The following is a 13,459-nucleotide window of genomic DNA, read 5'->3' on the forward strand; positions in this document are numbered from 1 at the left end:
CTTTTATAACAATAAGTGTTTACCTAATAAATGCTGTTGCCTGGATAGATAAATATATTATTTCCCTATTTGAAAACTTACTATGTCTATTATCTAGTTCCTCTTATATTACTTCTTCTGATTAAGATAAAATCCTTCATTAATCTGTGGCTTTAAAATTATACATAGATGTCTTTTCTGAGGCATTATTTTGCATGATGCCTCAACACGCACCTATTACTCTAATTAGGATTGACTGTACAATCTCTAAAACATAATGCTCACCACCACCTCTGTCCTTCATCCCTGACATTTCTCTTTTGTGCAATGTCACCCACCTCTTCCAAAACGATATATTATGCTTTTTTCAAGGTTCAGCTAAAAAATTCTCATAAATGTCTTCCATGAGCAAAGTAGCTTCCATTGACTAAAATTTCGATGACTATAATATTATGTGCATACATTATTTCATGTCTTTGCCAAACCTCCACAGATTCTAGCATCTTCACAGATGATCATGTCTTACACTGCAAAGCTCTAAGAATACTTTTAAGCACATATTAGATATTTTAAATAATGTTAGTGGGTCTTGTGAATTAACGTTATTCACATGTAAAGTAAATTAGAGCAGTTAACTGGCAAAAAATGCATAGTTTTTGAAAATAACTTAATTTTTGTGCCTACTATGTAGACTTGTAAGGACTTAATCTTACTTTACCATTTCAATTCAAAACACTCAAAACTGTTTATTTAAACTTTGGAACTGAACTCCAAAATAATAATATGATGAGCTGAGTGGCTATGAGGTGCTGTCTTAGTTAATGGATATTGAGGTAAAGATTTTCCCTAATGCTTTCTTCTCAAGGTGAGAAAAACAGTTCATTTGACATCTTACATGACCTTGTTTTATCCACATGACTTCTATCTGGCAAGGACAATGCACCCAGCAGCTGCATACAAAATAGATATGAAATTCTTTGCCAAGACAATTTAACTTTTGATAGAGACAGCCATTGGTTCAAATAGGTTAAAATGCTCACTAATTTAAAAATCTTATATATTTTGACTTTATAATTATATCTTTTTTATATTTTATGGTAGACCATACAATAGTCAAAACAGCGACACTGCTTTATAAAAGTGAGCTCTTAAAGAGGCAGAACATCATCTAGTTCTGTCGTTCCTATGATTTATTACCCCAGTTTGGTCCTTCTTTTAGAACCTGGACAGGAGCAGATCTCCAGATCCAAATGGTCAGACTATGTACAACCACTCTTATTTTTTCCTAAATAGCCTACTAACACCTTCCCAGTGAAAAGGGAAAGAACTATTTATTCTGAAAGTGCATTCTTTTTAATTCTACCTATGTTAAAAAAAAAAAGAAAGAAAAATCCTAACCTCTTCAACAAGGTAATTTCTTCAACAGAGTAAGGCTCAGTACAATTCTGCAAGGAATATCTGTCTAAGTTAGTTGATGCATATTTGGCTTCGATAAACCCAGAGTCTCTAAAGAAAGTCATGGTTTGGGTCACTGTGGAGGTGGAGAGATGAGAGGGAATTTCAGGGCACATACATTTCTGTGATGGTCTCTGGCAGATTCGTGGGGATCTCAGTGAGACCTTTCCCACGACAGTCTACGATATTGTTGCTACAGGTACAAGCAGCTGGACAGTGCAAAACACTGCAAGAAGGAGCCATAAATGACTGGTGACCTGAAAAAGAAACAAACAACAATAACAGTTTCCCTCCTGAAATTCATCATTGTGAAATTTACGAGTTCATCTCAAACAACAAAACATGTTATTTAACAGAAACGTATTTCTCTAAATATCTGAGCATAAAATGGGCCTATATTTCTAAGATATATTTTAGGAAGCATGCATTTATAGTTCTGGGTCAACACTCAGATGAAGCAAATGAGATTCTTAAAACTAATTATGAAAATGATAATTTTTCCCACTTGAAATAATTGTTAAGAAAGGCTAAACTCAGACCGGAAACTAGAATTTGATTCAAAACGATTCTGAGTTCCAAAAAAAGCAGCAGTGTCAGACTAACCTATATTTCATTTCTAATAAGCTTCAAGAGAATTTGGTCTTTACTAAATGTATGTAGCATAATGTACTGTACTTTAAAAAAAGAAAGGAGAACAGACATAACTGTTGATTCTAAATAAGTAATTGTGTACCAATAAATGTGGGGGAAATTAGATCTTGCTAAACTTCAAATCTTGGTAGGTTCAAAATCTGCATTTTCTCTGAAGTTATAATAGTTTGTAACAAGCCATTCTGTAATTGTTAAGCTAGGTGGTTCTATTTTTGGCTTCCATAGCCTGCGATTTTAGCATTAAGTAGTTACCTGTGTGTATGTATTTTTACTACTCAGTATTTGGAAACAAAACTGTTTTGAAATGAGATTTCACTGTTGGAATGATGAACGACAGAATGGCGGCCGTGCTGTACTGAATGGGAATCTGCACACACTCAGTTTACTGGAGCAGGACAAACCCTCTCTGATCTGCAGGGAGAGGGCCTGAGCGATCAGAATGCCGGGAAGGGGCTGCAGGCCAGTCACTAACCCAAGCCCTCTTAACAAGCTCTCAAACGTTACAAAAATAGTCTCAGTCTAAAAAAGAAACATGAACTTGCCTTCTTCCTCATCTAGAAAACAGGAAGGGAAAAGTGAAGAGAGAAAAAAAGTGGTTAGTAACAGTTTGTTAGTCATTTCATTATTTAATTTTCTTAAAAAGCAATCAGACCTAAGGAGAACATTCCATGTCATTATAAGAAAATTTTGTTTGGGTTATAAAAAGTGTGGAGAAGTACACAAAAGGGTCTAAAAGATAACGATAAATGAGAATTCTGTACTCATATGTCTTCAATCCTCTAAGGAACTATTTGTGATGAGTTATATATATTTAAACATTTTGTGTGACTGTATCTTGAACAGACACTTCTGAAGCAGAACGATATATATATATATATATATATATATATATATATATATACACACACACACACACACATACATATATGATAAATTATGCTAATATGGATCAGGTAATATTAACATAATATTTTATAAATAAGTATAAACATAAATATAAATATATATGAATTGGCAACCAGACTGCCTAAGCTTGAGATCCATGGATTCAACTATGTGACCTTGGACAAGGCTACTTAGCATCTTTTTCCTCAACAGTTTAATCTCTAATATAGATATAATATTATATCTCACTACAGTTGTTCTAAGGCAGGTGAAATGAGCTAAGTATATGTGAAATACTTAGGCTGGTGATCAAACATATAGAAAGAACTAAGTAAATGTTACTTGATATTTTACATAGGTCACGCCTAATTTTCGTTTTCAGATTTTCATCACTAAAGCTACTCATTTATCTCTTTCCTGTAGAGGTGAACCACTAGTATGCACGGAAAGTGCTTTGTCACTCTGCAACTACAGTTGAGATACTTTCCTGAATTTTCCAGCAAGATGAATCATATTTCCATTTGTTAACATAAAAGTAGATCTAAATTATTACATAACAGCAAAATAAGTAGCAAACAGAATTTAAATCTAGGAATCTCCTATATTTCCCCAGGAGTGAAAATTGAAAAACCTTTCATCATACATTAAGTACGAGTAATCTGTAATGGCCAATCACGCACAAACGTCTTAGAACATATTATCAATATCACTGAAACTGAGGATTTCCATGGAGTGATTAGTGCACAACTGCACATGTTAGTGAGCAAAACACTGAAACTTTTAAAGCATGCGTTCTCCACAGCTCTCTTACATAGAAGCAAAAAATAATATGACAACATAAAGGTTCTTTCTGTCTTACCACTGCAGACAAATTCTCGTTTTTGAACCTCAGCTACATTATGGCCCCTCAGGTGGGATGGACCCATACACTGAGTGTAGAGACCAACCCGGGGCCTTTGTCGCAACCAGTCAGAGAGCCAGGCGAGGTGACAGTCGCAATATAGGTTGTTCGAATGGAGGCGACTACATAAGAAGAAGGGACGTTTAAGGCAAGAAAACAAAATAGTTATTCCAAGAATTAAAAAATGTATTAATAATAATATGTAACTTTATTTCTTAACATGTAAGTAGATAAAGCTTAGTAAGTCCCAACCTAATTATTTTTCTAAAAATGATGAGAATCCACTTACTCTTCATTTACTGCCAAGTTAAGCAAATATACAGAAGCTTGAACACGACCATAAAAATAGTTTTCTTATGTTCACTCAAAACGGTAAAAAGAAATAGGTATGTCCAAGGCAAATTGCTCTGCAGTCCCCACATACTGGTGGCCAATTGGGGTGGGGTGGGGGCGGGGCCATATAAATAAAAGTTGTGGCTCCCAGTATGAGTTATCAGTTAGTCCTGCTGTTGTTAGTTTCTGTAAAAACTGCTTGCAAAATCTTTTTAGCAGGTCACTTTCATTTTTTGCTGAACAAGATAGAATAATAATTCAATATAAAACACTTCTTTCATGTCCCTATTCTGATTTCCTTCTTTTTGTTTAATAGCAGAAAAAGGGATTAGCTGCTTTGGGCTCTTGGGACCCTATCCTCAAAGAGCAGGAACTGAAATGAAAAGACATAAATGGCTAGGAGTGAAGGAATTAAGTGAGCCCCCTCTCTATGTTGGCAGGGATCCATACCAGAGCATGGATCCATTCCAAGTGGCAAATAGCACTTTTCCATTAATAAAATATCAGACAAATGTATCCACTAAATTAGGTAAATGACTTCAAATTGGCTTTTATGTTTTCTCAAACTAAAGAAAAGGACATCCAAAAGTATAAATCAAAGCATCATTTCCAGAATCATCTATGACACAGTAATACCATTTTAGTCCTTTTTAGCTGATGTGCTCAATTCTAACCCAATAACAGTAATGGATATTAAAACATGGAACTCAGTCCAGAAAGATAATTGGACCATAAAAGTGGAATTTTTAAGTAGCAATGATAATATACAATAATGAAACACCAAAGCAAGGGAATTTCAAGTTAGATGACTATTTTACATTCTCCTTGAGCCTGTAGATATGGAACAGACTGTCTTGCATCAAAACTTGGACAGCGTGCCACCAAACAAAATGCCACATTGCTACATTTTGAGAAAGCTGGGTGACCTCCGGTTCAGTTTGTTTGGAAGTCAGAGTGGCATCCTTTGGAAACCGCTTAGCACACTCCACCTCGCTGTTCTCTAAATATTTTCATCTAAACCAAGTACGTTACAATAATCCAGTTAGGTGCGTACAAATTTGAAATGAGAGAACATAAAACTTTAAAAACCTGATTAGCAAGACAAACGCTAATGGATTTCTGTAGGAAAGTAAGGCATACTATCAAAAACGTGGATGATGGATATTTCTACAGTCTTGGTGGCTTTATTTTCTCAAGGATTAAGAGCTTGTTCAGTTTGTTTTTAAAAATCAGCTAAAGGTAATGAGGAGCTAATTTCATCAAATATAGTCTGAGTGAACTATATTTGGTATTAATTTGGTCAAATTAGGCTCAACCGAAGAGTACCAAGGAAATAAAGTTTATGTTATATCTGCATACTTTGAGAATTTCTTTATTTTGTTAAGTCATATTCCAAGGAAATGATCATGTTGTGTTGTATCATACACAGAGCTACATTTTAGTGAGAGAGGGGGAAAAAAAAAAGGACTTTAAGATTGGTGTTACCTAATTCATTAAAAAGCTGGCAATTCAAATGATTTTTCATTAAAGAGAAAAAAATAAAAGCTATATGTTTCCAGTTATAACCTACTGTAAAATGAAAACTATTTTGAAAACCCAATCAAAATTTATGTTCCCTACTTAAAAACACATATTATTCCAGAACTCCGAAGCTTTGGTTATGTTTCCCACCATTTCCCACATGTGGTATATAATGTATTTTTAAGGTCAAGGTGATTCTTAAACCCCATTCAAATGAGATTTATCTCTGAAAATGCTTTAACTAAATATCCCCATGCTGAGCTTTAAAGATTATTTTTTCTCCAAGAGAAAAAAAAAACAGTTGTAGCAAATACTTTACTAGGAAACACGTTTTTATTCACCTAAAATATTTTAATGTCCATCTCCTGAAAAGATATTTTTAAATAAAAATGCTGACACAACCTTAATTATAGAAGCACTGGAGGGTTATGGTGTAATTTTACATTACAAAGAATGTTGGAGAGCCAGTTTAGCTTTATTAGGTCGGCTTGCTGTACAGTAATAAAATCATAAAGATTTACCATTTATCATTTCTGACAGCCAATCAAGGAGTCTTACATTTCTTAATGAAATGTGACCTCCACAATAGCTCAAAGTAAACGTCCCCCCTCCAACTTTCCATAATGCATATCATTTAAAGGAAAGCTTTCATGTTTTCAGAATAATAGTTCATTTATTCAAATACCATATCTAGTACTTTTTAAAAAGTGGTGTTTTCCTGGTCTACCCCATAGTGAACTTGTGGTACTGTTTTTTGTTTACTACAAATGGTACTTAAGGGGAACCCTTAATTGATGACATTGACATACATACATTGCGGCTACTTACAAAGTCCTAAGTTTAGGCATATGGTTGAAACTTGCCACAGAAAGTCTAGTAATGTTGTTATTGTTGAGAGTGCTGTAGAATAAAACAAAAAAAGTTAGGAATTTTAGGTAATTAAAATTTACTGATCATTCTATATAATAATACAGAGAATGCTTCTTGCAACTATGTTTATGCAGGGCAACTATCTGGTAGAGACGGCATAAAGAATGCCCCATGTTATAAACAAGAGGATAAATAAATGCCATACTTTAACACTTTACTATGCATTCAGCTTTATTAAATATTTATTACAGATTTATGTCTTTAGCCATAATATCTTTGACTATTCACATATTGCTTTATGCACCATGGGTATGCATGTGTGTGTATTTATGACACTGGTTAAGGAATAACATGAGGCAGTCAACAATTAGTAAAATTGGGCAGTTACACTTCCTTAGAGGGGCACTATGTATAATTAGTGTCATGAGTAAATGAACATATTTGAAATTTCCAAATTAAATTTCGTAGCAATAGCACAGAATTGGTTTTGTCAGATCCCGGAACACAGTCCTGCTAATTATTCTCTATTGTGGACATCAGCCGTTGTTGAAATCTGAGTAGTGAGAACGATATCTACATTTGGTACTTGCATTGGGTAGGGATAAAGTGTCAGGCTGGGGCAGTTTATTAAAAGCTTAATACACTCTAATACTTCTTTACTTAAAATTTTTTATTGTTTATTTTTGAGAGACACAGAGAGCACGAGTAGGAGAGGGGCAGAGAGAGAGGGAGACACAGAATCTGAAGCAGGCTCCAGGCTCTGAGCTGTCAGCACAGAGCCCAACGCAGGGCTCAAACTCACAGACTGTGAGATAACAACCTGACCCAAAGTCAGACGCTTAACCGACTGAGCCACCCGGGCACCCTGTACATTCTAACACTTCTAAGTCTAGGCACATATCCTGTCCCTTGCAAACTTCCATGCGGTACAGATCACGGTTTCTGGATGCTGGAGTCAGGAAGATGGGCGACCAAGGGAGAGACGGTGAAAATAAGCATAACTCTTGCTTGGTTCAAATTGTTACTACTTTTCCCCTAACACAGGCATTGTTGTGTTATTATGGCTTTTCTACTACCACTACAACTACTACCCATTCATTCATCTAATATTTCCTAGATGGCTCTTCATTTTATGGCAACATGGAACAGTATAAAATAAATCAGGCATAAAACCTGTCCTAAAATAGCATATTGTCCAAGTGGGAAGATGGAGTACAAATTATAAAAACTTATAGTTAATAACATGAAGAAGAGATTGTTTTTCTCCCTTTGGGGAAGTCTGGTTATGACAAGAAAGTGAGAAGGAGGCTATCCCAGGGCTGTGTTTGTGCAATGCGAATACGGACAATGATTCTAGTATGGAGAAGACACCATGATGTGGTGAGCAAAGCGGGCAAGTTCCTGAGAGAGTCAGGATGACAGGATCAACGGCCCACAGATGCAATTTGATAATGGAGAAAGGTTTGAATTAGACTATGCAAATTCTCTTGCCAATGGAGGCTGGGCAGGGAAGTAAATGAGAGAAACAGGATGCGTGTTAAGAAATGCAACAGGGAGGAGAGATGGAGTGGAGCAGGCAGAGGGCTGGGGCCACTGGAGACCCTGGTAAGCGAGCGATGACACTCTCTGTCATAGCAGCTAGTCCTCAGCTCCGATGGACCACTGCTCGGTGCTAATGGAAGGCTGCCAACCGATCTGATGTTCTCAGGAGACGCTGGAAACAGAAAATTTCAGATCTGTCCTCCTAATTTTTAAATACTGGCAACTAATTCGGACATTTCAAAGAGTCTGTGGGCTACATCTGTTTGGACGAAAGCAGGATACATTTATGAGGCCACTTTGGCCAGCTGGAGGCTGCAGTTGTGAATGGTATGATTTGGGGTGTTCAGGGGTTCAGGGATTCACTTGAACTTCTCAGTAAAGTGGGGCACAGAGGCTACCGATCTAGAAGACACACTTTCTTTTCTTACCCAGTTTTGCAATGTATTGAATGATATAAAAACTAATGCAACTGATTGAAGTAAGTTGCACAGGCGAAAAAAAAAAATCCCACTTTATGAAGGACCTATAAAGCACTGAATTGGTTGGTTCACGTTATCTAAAAGCCTGTAGCATTTTTCTGTACTCAAGTGAAATGAGATTTTTTTTTCAAACGCCATTAAAATATATCCTGATGTTTGAACTAAAAGGTTTCACTTCTCAAAGGGATTTACTTTCAAATGACCCCTTTTCCCACCCTCAAAATTTATGCTGACTTTATATGGCTAAAATCTTCAGAGTACATAACATACTGAAATGTGACTTTAGGGATAACATTTTTTAAAGTAATTCATCACATGCAGTAGGCATGCATTAATTTTGAACTCTAATTTCTTATGATTCCACACCAAAGAGTGTCTTCATTGAATGCTGAAGCTGGTGGCTATCAGTCTGGAGTCTTTTCTCAAAATGTCACTTTGCAAAATGCAGCTGAAGAAATAGATTATCTTAGTGGTTTTATTCAGTATTGATGTGGCAAAGTGATATTGACATTGATACCTGATAGTGGAACGATATGTGGAACCAATGAAATTAAATTATTTTAAAATTAATAATAAATATTTGCTAATTACATCTGATGACATGTATATGTTATGGTCGTGACTAATTCCTATTCTGAAACAATGCAAATGTATCTATTGTACTTCTTTATTTGTGAACACTTTCTTCTAAACGAAACTATATTTCTATGTTCAACCTCAAGATTTTCTTTTTGCAGCAAGAATATATTCTTGTACAAAAGTACATTTTGATGTACAAATACGAAATTTGAGTTTTGGTAATCATATAGTTACTCTCAGACTTAGATCTTGATTTATTCTTTCTTATTCCCTTAGTGCTCAGCATAGGATTTGGCGGAGTCTGATATTTAATGGATATGAATCACTATGTCTCGATTCAATTAAATGATGCCTATTTTATGGAAAAGAAATAAAACAAACAATACAAAACTAGATGTTGTCCAAAGAAACAGAAAACATTGATCTAGATTTAGTTTCCAATGTTATTTTTGAGATGGTTTCTTCATATTAAAAACAGAGACATTTCTGAATCATACCAATCAGAATTCCACAATTTGCCAGGTTGCCATGAACATACAAGTGATAGACCGACTCCCCTTGCTTTCGTTTACCTGGACTTTTCCTTCTCAAACTTTATTCACTCTCTTTACCCTAATTTATATCTTAATTTAACAAATTTTTGTCAATGGTCCAGTATGATTACTTCCATCCCCTTGTTTTGCCTCAGTATAATCATACATTGAGAAATGGCTCATGGAATTAAAAGTTTTAAAAAGACCTAAAACATTGGGAGTCTGAAATTTAAGGTGATTTGCAAATTAATTAATTCTTCATTATCTCCACATAATAAGAAGATATATTGTAACGGGTCATAGACGCTAAAAATAAGAAAAACAGACAACTTTCTTTCTGGAAATGTTTCTAATAGAATAACTTTTCATTTACATGACAAGAGATTTGGGCTTGATAAATCCCAGTCTTTGGTATTTCATCCAATTACCCTTAAATTTTTCAAAAAATAATTTCTCCAAAGATTCTATGAATTACGAAGATTTAAAAATGAACACATATTAAAAGAATGTCTGCTTGACTTTGTCAAATTTGAATATAAAATATTTAAATTGTTTTGAAAGAATTCACACTTTCTTGTGTCATGTACTAATGTTAATTTTTTATTTTTTTTAGCAAACACACTCTGACCATTATAGATCTCTTTGAAGCCTATATATTAAGGACCCCAAAAGAGTTCCTAACACTTTGGATTTTGATTTTTACTCCATGAACCATAGAACATTTTTTACTCTTTGTTGTGTTTCAAAACAGAGGGTCTTGGTAAAGTTACCTTCTAGATATTTTGCTAATATGTCAAATACAACGCAGGAGGTGATTGTATCATCACAAACTTACTCTTCTAAAAACACTGTTTACTTTATAACAAATAAGCAAATGAATAGTTACTGCATTTGTGGATAGAGTTTTCAATGCCTAGCACAGTGCTTGGCATAGAGTAGGTATTGTGTGCGTGTGTGTGTGTGTGTGTGTGTGTGTTATACGTGAATTATTTAAGCTCTTTTAATGAATAACAAAATACTTTATGGGATTTTAGTCCATCCACAATATTCAGCAAATTTTCTATAAAATGTTTGGTGTCATTCCTATTCCTAGTTAGAAGCACCTACTTAGTAACACATTCTTGGCCTGATCAGCTCCATTCAATTAACACTCAGGGTTGTCTCTTCATATACCAAGTTTATGACACTGACTATGGTTTTGACATCAGACTGCTATCATGAAATCATAGTTGTATCCTAACTATTCTGACTCTGAAATAGCAACAGTGAGCTTTGTATATTAATGGGTCTGAAACACAACTAGTGGCGTTATTAAATACAATGTGTATGATAAGCACTCTGAATAGGTTTCTTATAGAAAAAATTAGGCTGTTACCAACAGAAAGAAAGGTTAACATCTCATGATGTGGGTAGACAACAGTATATATCTTACAACACGATTTATCTCAGTCGACTAACTCTTACATTAAGTCCTTAAAAATAACCAGTAACTTTGCACATGACACAGCTACAAGTTCCATACATCTACTTGCAATTAAAATCAAAATCATATATAAAATATTGATTAAATAGGCTATTTTGTTGAGACCTCAAACTTTCTTTCCTGAATTCCATTCTGTTCCTCAAACTCAATTTATAAAGTAATGGGATCTTTTTTTTTTTTTTTTTTCCGGAAGGATGTCACGAGTCCCAGATAACTTTTACCACATGGACTAAAATTGCCAAACCTCTTCAACATTTAAGTCAATTTTTGAATTTCTGAATAAATTTAGCCAGGGATGAACTGTAGCACAGAAAAATATTTTATATGGGGGGAGAAATGTGTAAATATATTCAAAAAGCTAGACTTGTGAGTCTCTGGCTGGAAAAAAAAAAAATCCAGAAATGTACAGGCAGCTTCAATGGCTTGAGTAACTCTAGTTTACATTAAAATAATTTCTCATCATAATAATTCCATTAAAATTATTATACCAAGTCAAAGGTCTGTAGAGACTACCGGGTTGCCTCTAGCCCATTTTGTCAGCCATGTCTACCCAGTAAGGAAAGAGAGAGGATGCCAGTTATAATTCAAGTCTGTGTGCTGTGCTTTCCTAAGTCAGTAGTGAAGACTTTAAAATGGACCCAATGGGCAACCTATTAGAATCAGAAAAGCAGATTTCTAGAATCACCTTTCAAAAATGATGCTATCTGGTTAAAAATGGCATTTTAAAATGAGACAACATCTTTCCATTGCATGGCAACTATATAATAACCCAACTCATCAGAAACTAAGAAGTTCATTTTTTTATTGTAATTTTTCTTATACAACTGCTTTTATCCTAATATTTGGCAATTCTAGGGAGCCTCACCAGTCCTTTGAATGAGAATATTTTGTTACAAGGAGAAACACTTGAAAGATGGTATTGTGAACATTTGAATGTCCTCCTTAAATAGACATTTTTGCCTAAATATGCAGAAATGATACCCACGGCTGTGCACACACACATTTCAACATATATTCCCCATGAGTTATTTAAGGTATCTTTATAAGAGACCATTTTGACGCTAGGTTTCGAGCGAGCAGATAAGCTTCCACATTAGCACTCCCCAGACACAAAGCCCCCGTTCAAAAGAGTAAGAGAAATAAGCAATACTTACAGCACTTCAAGGTCCCGGAGAGCCCTAAATGCTCCATCTTCAATACAGCTGATCTGGTTGTAATCCAGTTGCCTGTAAATAGATTAGAAGAATATAAGTAAAAGGCTGGAGACTAGCAGCGCTGGGTTAAAAGAAGTCTCCTGAAGGGTCTCCGAAGCTCTGACTGCACTAACTGAAATGCTCTCAGAAATACACTCATCCGCTTAAGAATGTCACAAGCCATTCTGGCCTCGGTGCCGCTACTGAAATCTCTTTTTGTTCTGAACTGTCTGTGCAAATAGCAGCCCTTGGAAAGCTCCAGTAAATAATAACTGCACCTTATATTAAATGCCATAGGAATGCAATTTCATTACATCAAGAAAAGCTATCCATTAAGAGCTTTCAGCGTCATCTTGCTGAAACAATTTCATTAAGGTAAAGGACTGTAAATCACTTAATGTCACATGCACCCCCTCAGTGACCTAACAGAATCCATTTATCAGAGAAGCCCAGCTGCATGTTAATTTCACTATCCTTGGCAAGAAAGAGCAAGACTACTTTTAGGTTTCCTTCTTTTAAAAGCAGTTTTCCTTCGAGAACTCCCAGTCAAGAGAGAGAAATGAGGTCCCACACACCTCCCTGCTATTCTCAACCAGGAAAACACTTTAGAAAGCCAGTCTTGTTCTACGTGAATATTCACCATTCCCATGATTTGCAATTGTTCGTTACATGCGAATTCTCTGCACTGTAAATATGACATACTTTTCAATTAAGAAACTTCCCAAATTTCCAGAAGTTTTTAAAGTATTAAAAATTGATTTTTTTTACTTTCCTCAAAGATGCTAATTTTAGCCCCAAACGCTAAGAACACATACTGCAGCAACATCATTAAAACACTACATATACCTTTGGCAAAAAGTTTAAAAGCTTTCTCAGTTCCTTCTAAATAATACAAAATGCAAACAAATGGATGTTCTCTTGTAGTTTGAGCACTTATTTGTTAAAATTTAAAGATGAAAACTAACAAGCAAACAAACAAAAACAAAGTTGCTCCAAATTTGGTTAAGTTGGCTTTTCCTGCTAGTTGTTTCTGGAACTAAAATTTCCTTTATCCA

At 35.1% G+C, this 13,459-nt stretch overlaps 1 protein-coding gene across 14 annotated transcripts in view; it reads right to left on the minus strand.

The window, feature by feature from the left end:
- Positions 1 to 13,459, minus strand: part of SLIT2 (slit guidance ligand 2) — a 374,605-nt gene that overhangs the window by 128,569 nt on the left and 232,577 nt on the right. For 9 of the 14 annotated variants that reach the window (XM_043553709.1, XM_043553663.1, XM_043553693.1 and 6 more), the window contains exons 6-10: positions 12,366 to 12,437; positions 6,554 to 6,625; positions 3,830 to 3,993; positions 2,628 to 2,639; positions 1,553 to 1,691 (exon numbers count right to left, since the gene is read on the minus strand). In XM_043553709.1, coding sequence (XP_043409644.1) covers positions 1,553 to 1,691; positions 2,628 to 2,639; positions 3,830 to 3,993; positions 6,554 to 6,625; positions 12,366 to 12,437 — 459 coding nt within the window. The remainder of the gene's footprint in view (positions 1 to 1,552; positions 1,692 to 2,627; positions 2,640 to 3,829; positions 3,994 to 6,553; positions 6,626 to 12,365; positions 12,438 to 13,459) is intronic. The other 5 variants (XM_043553720.1, XM_043553678.1, XM_043553701.1 and 2 more) reach the window with 1 other exon arrangement.

Source organism: Prionailurus bengalensis, chromosome B1, assembly GCF_016509475.1.
Source record: "Prionailurus bengalensis isolate Pbe53 chromosome B1, Fcat_Pben_1.1_paternal_pri, whole genome shotgun sequence".
Lineage (NCBI taxonomy): Eukaryota > Metazoa > Chordata > Mammalia > Carnivora > Felidae > Prionailurus > Prionailurus bengalensis.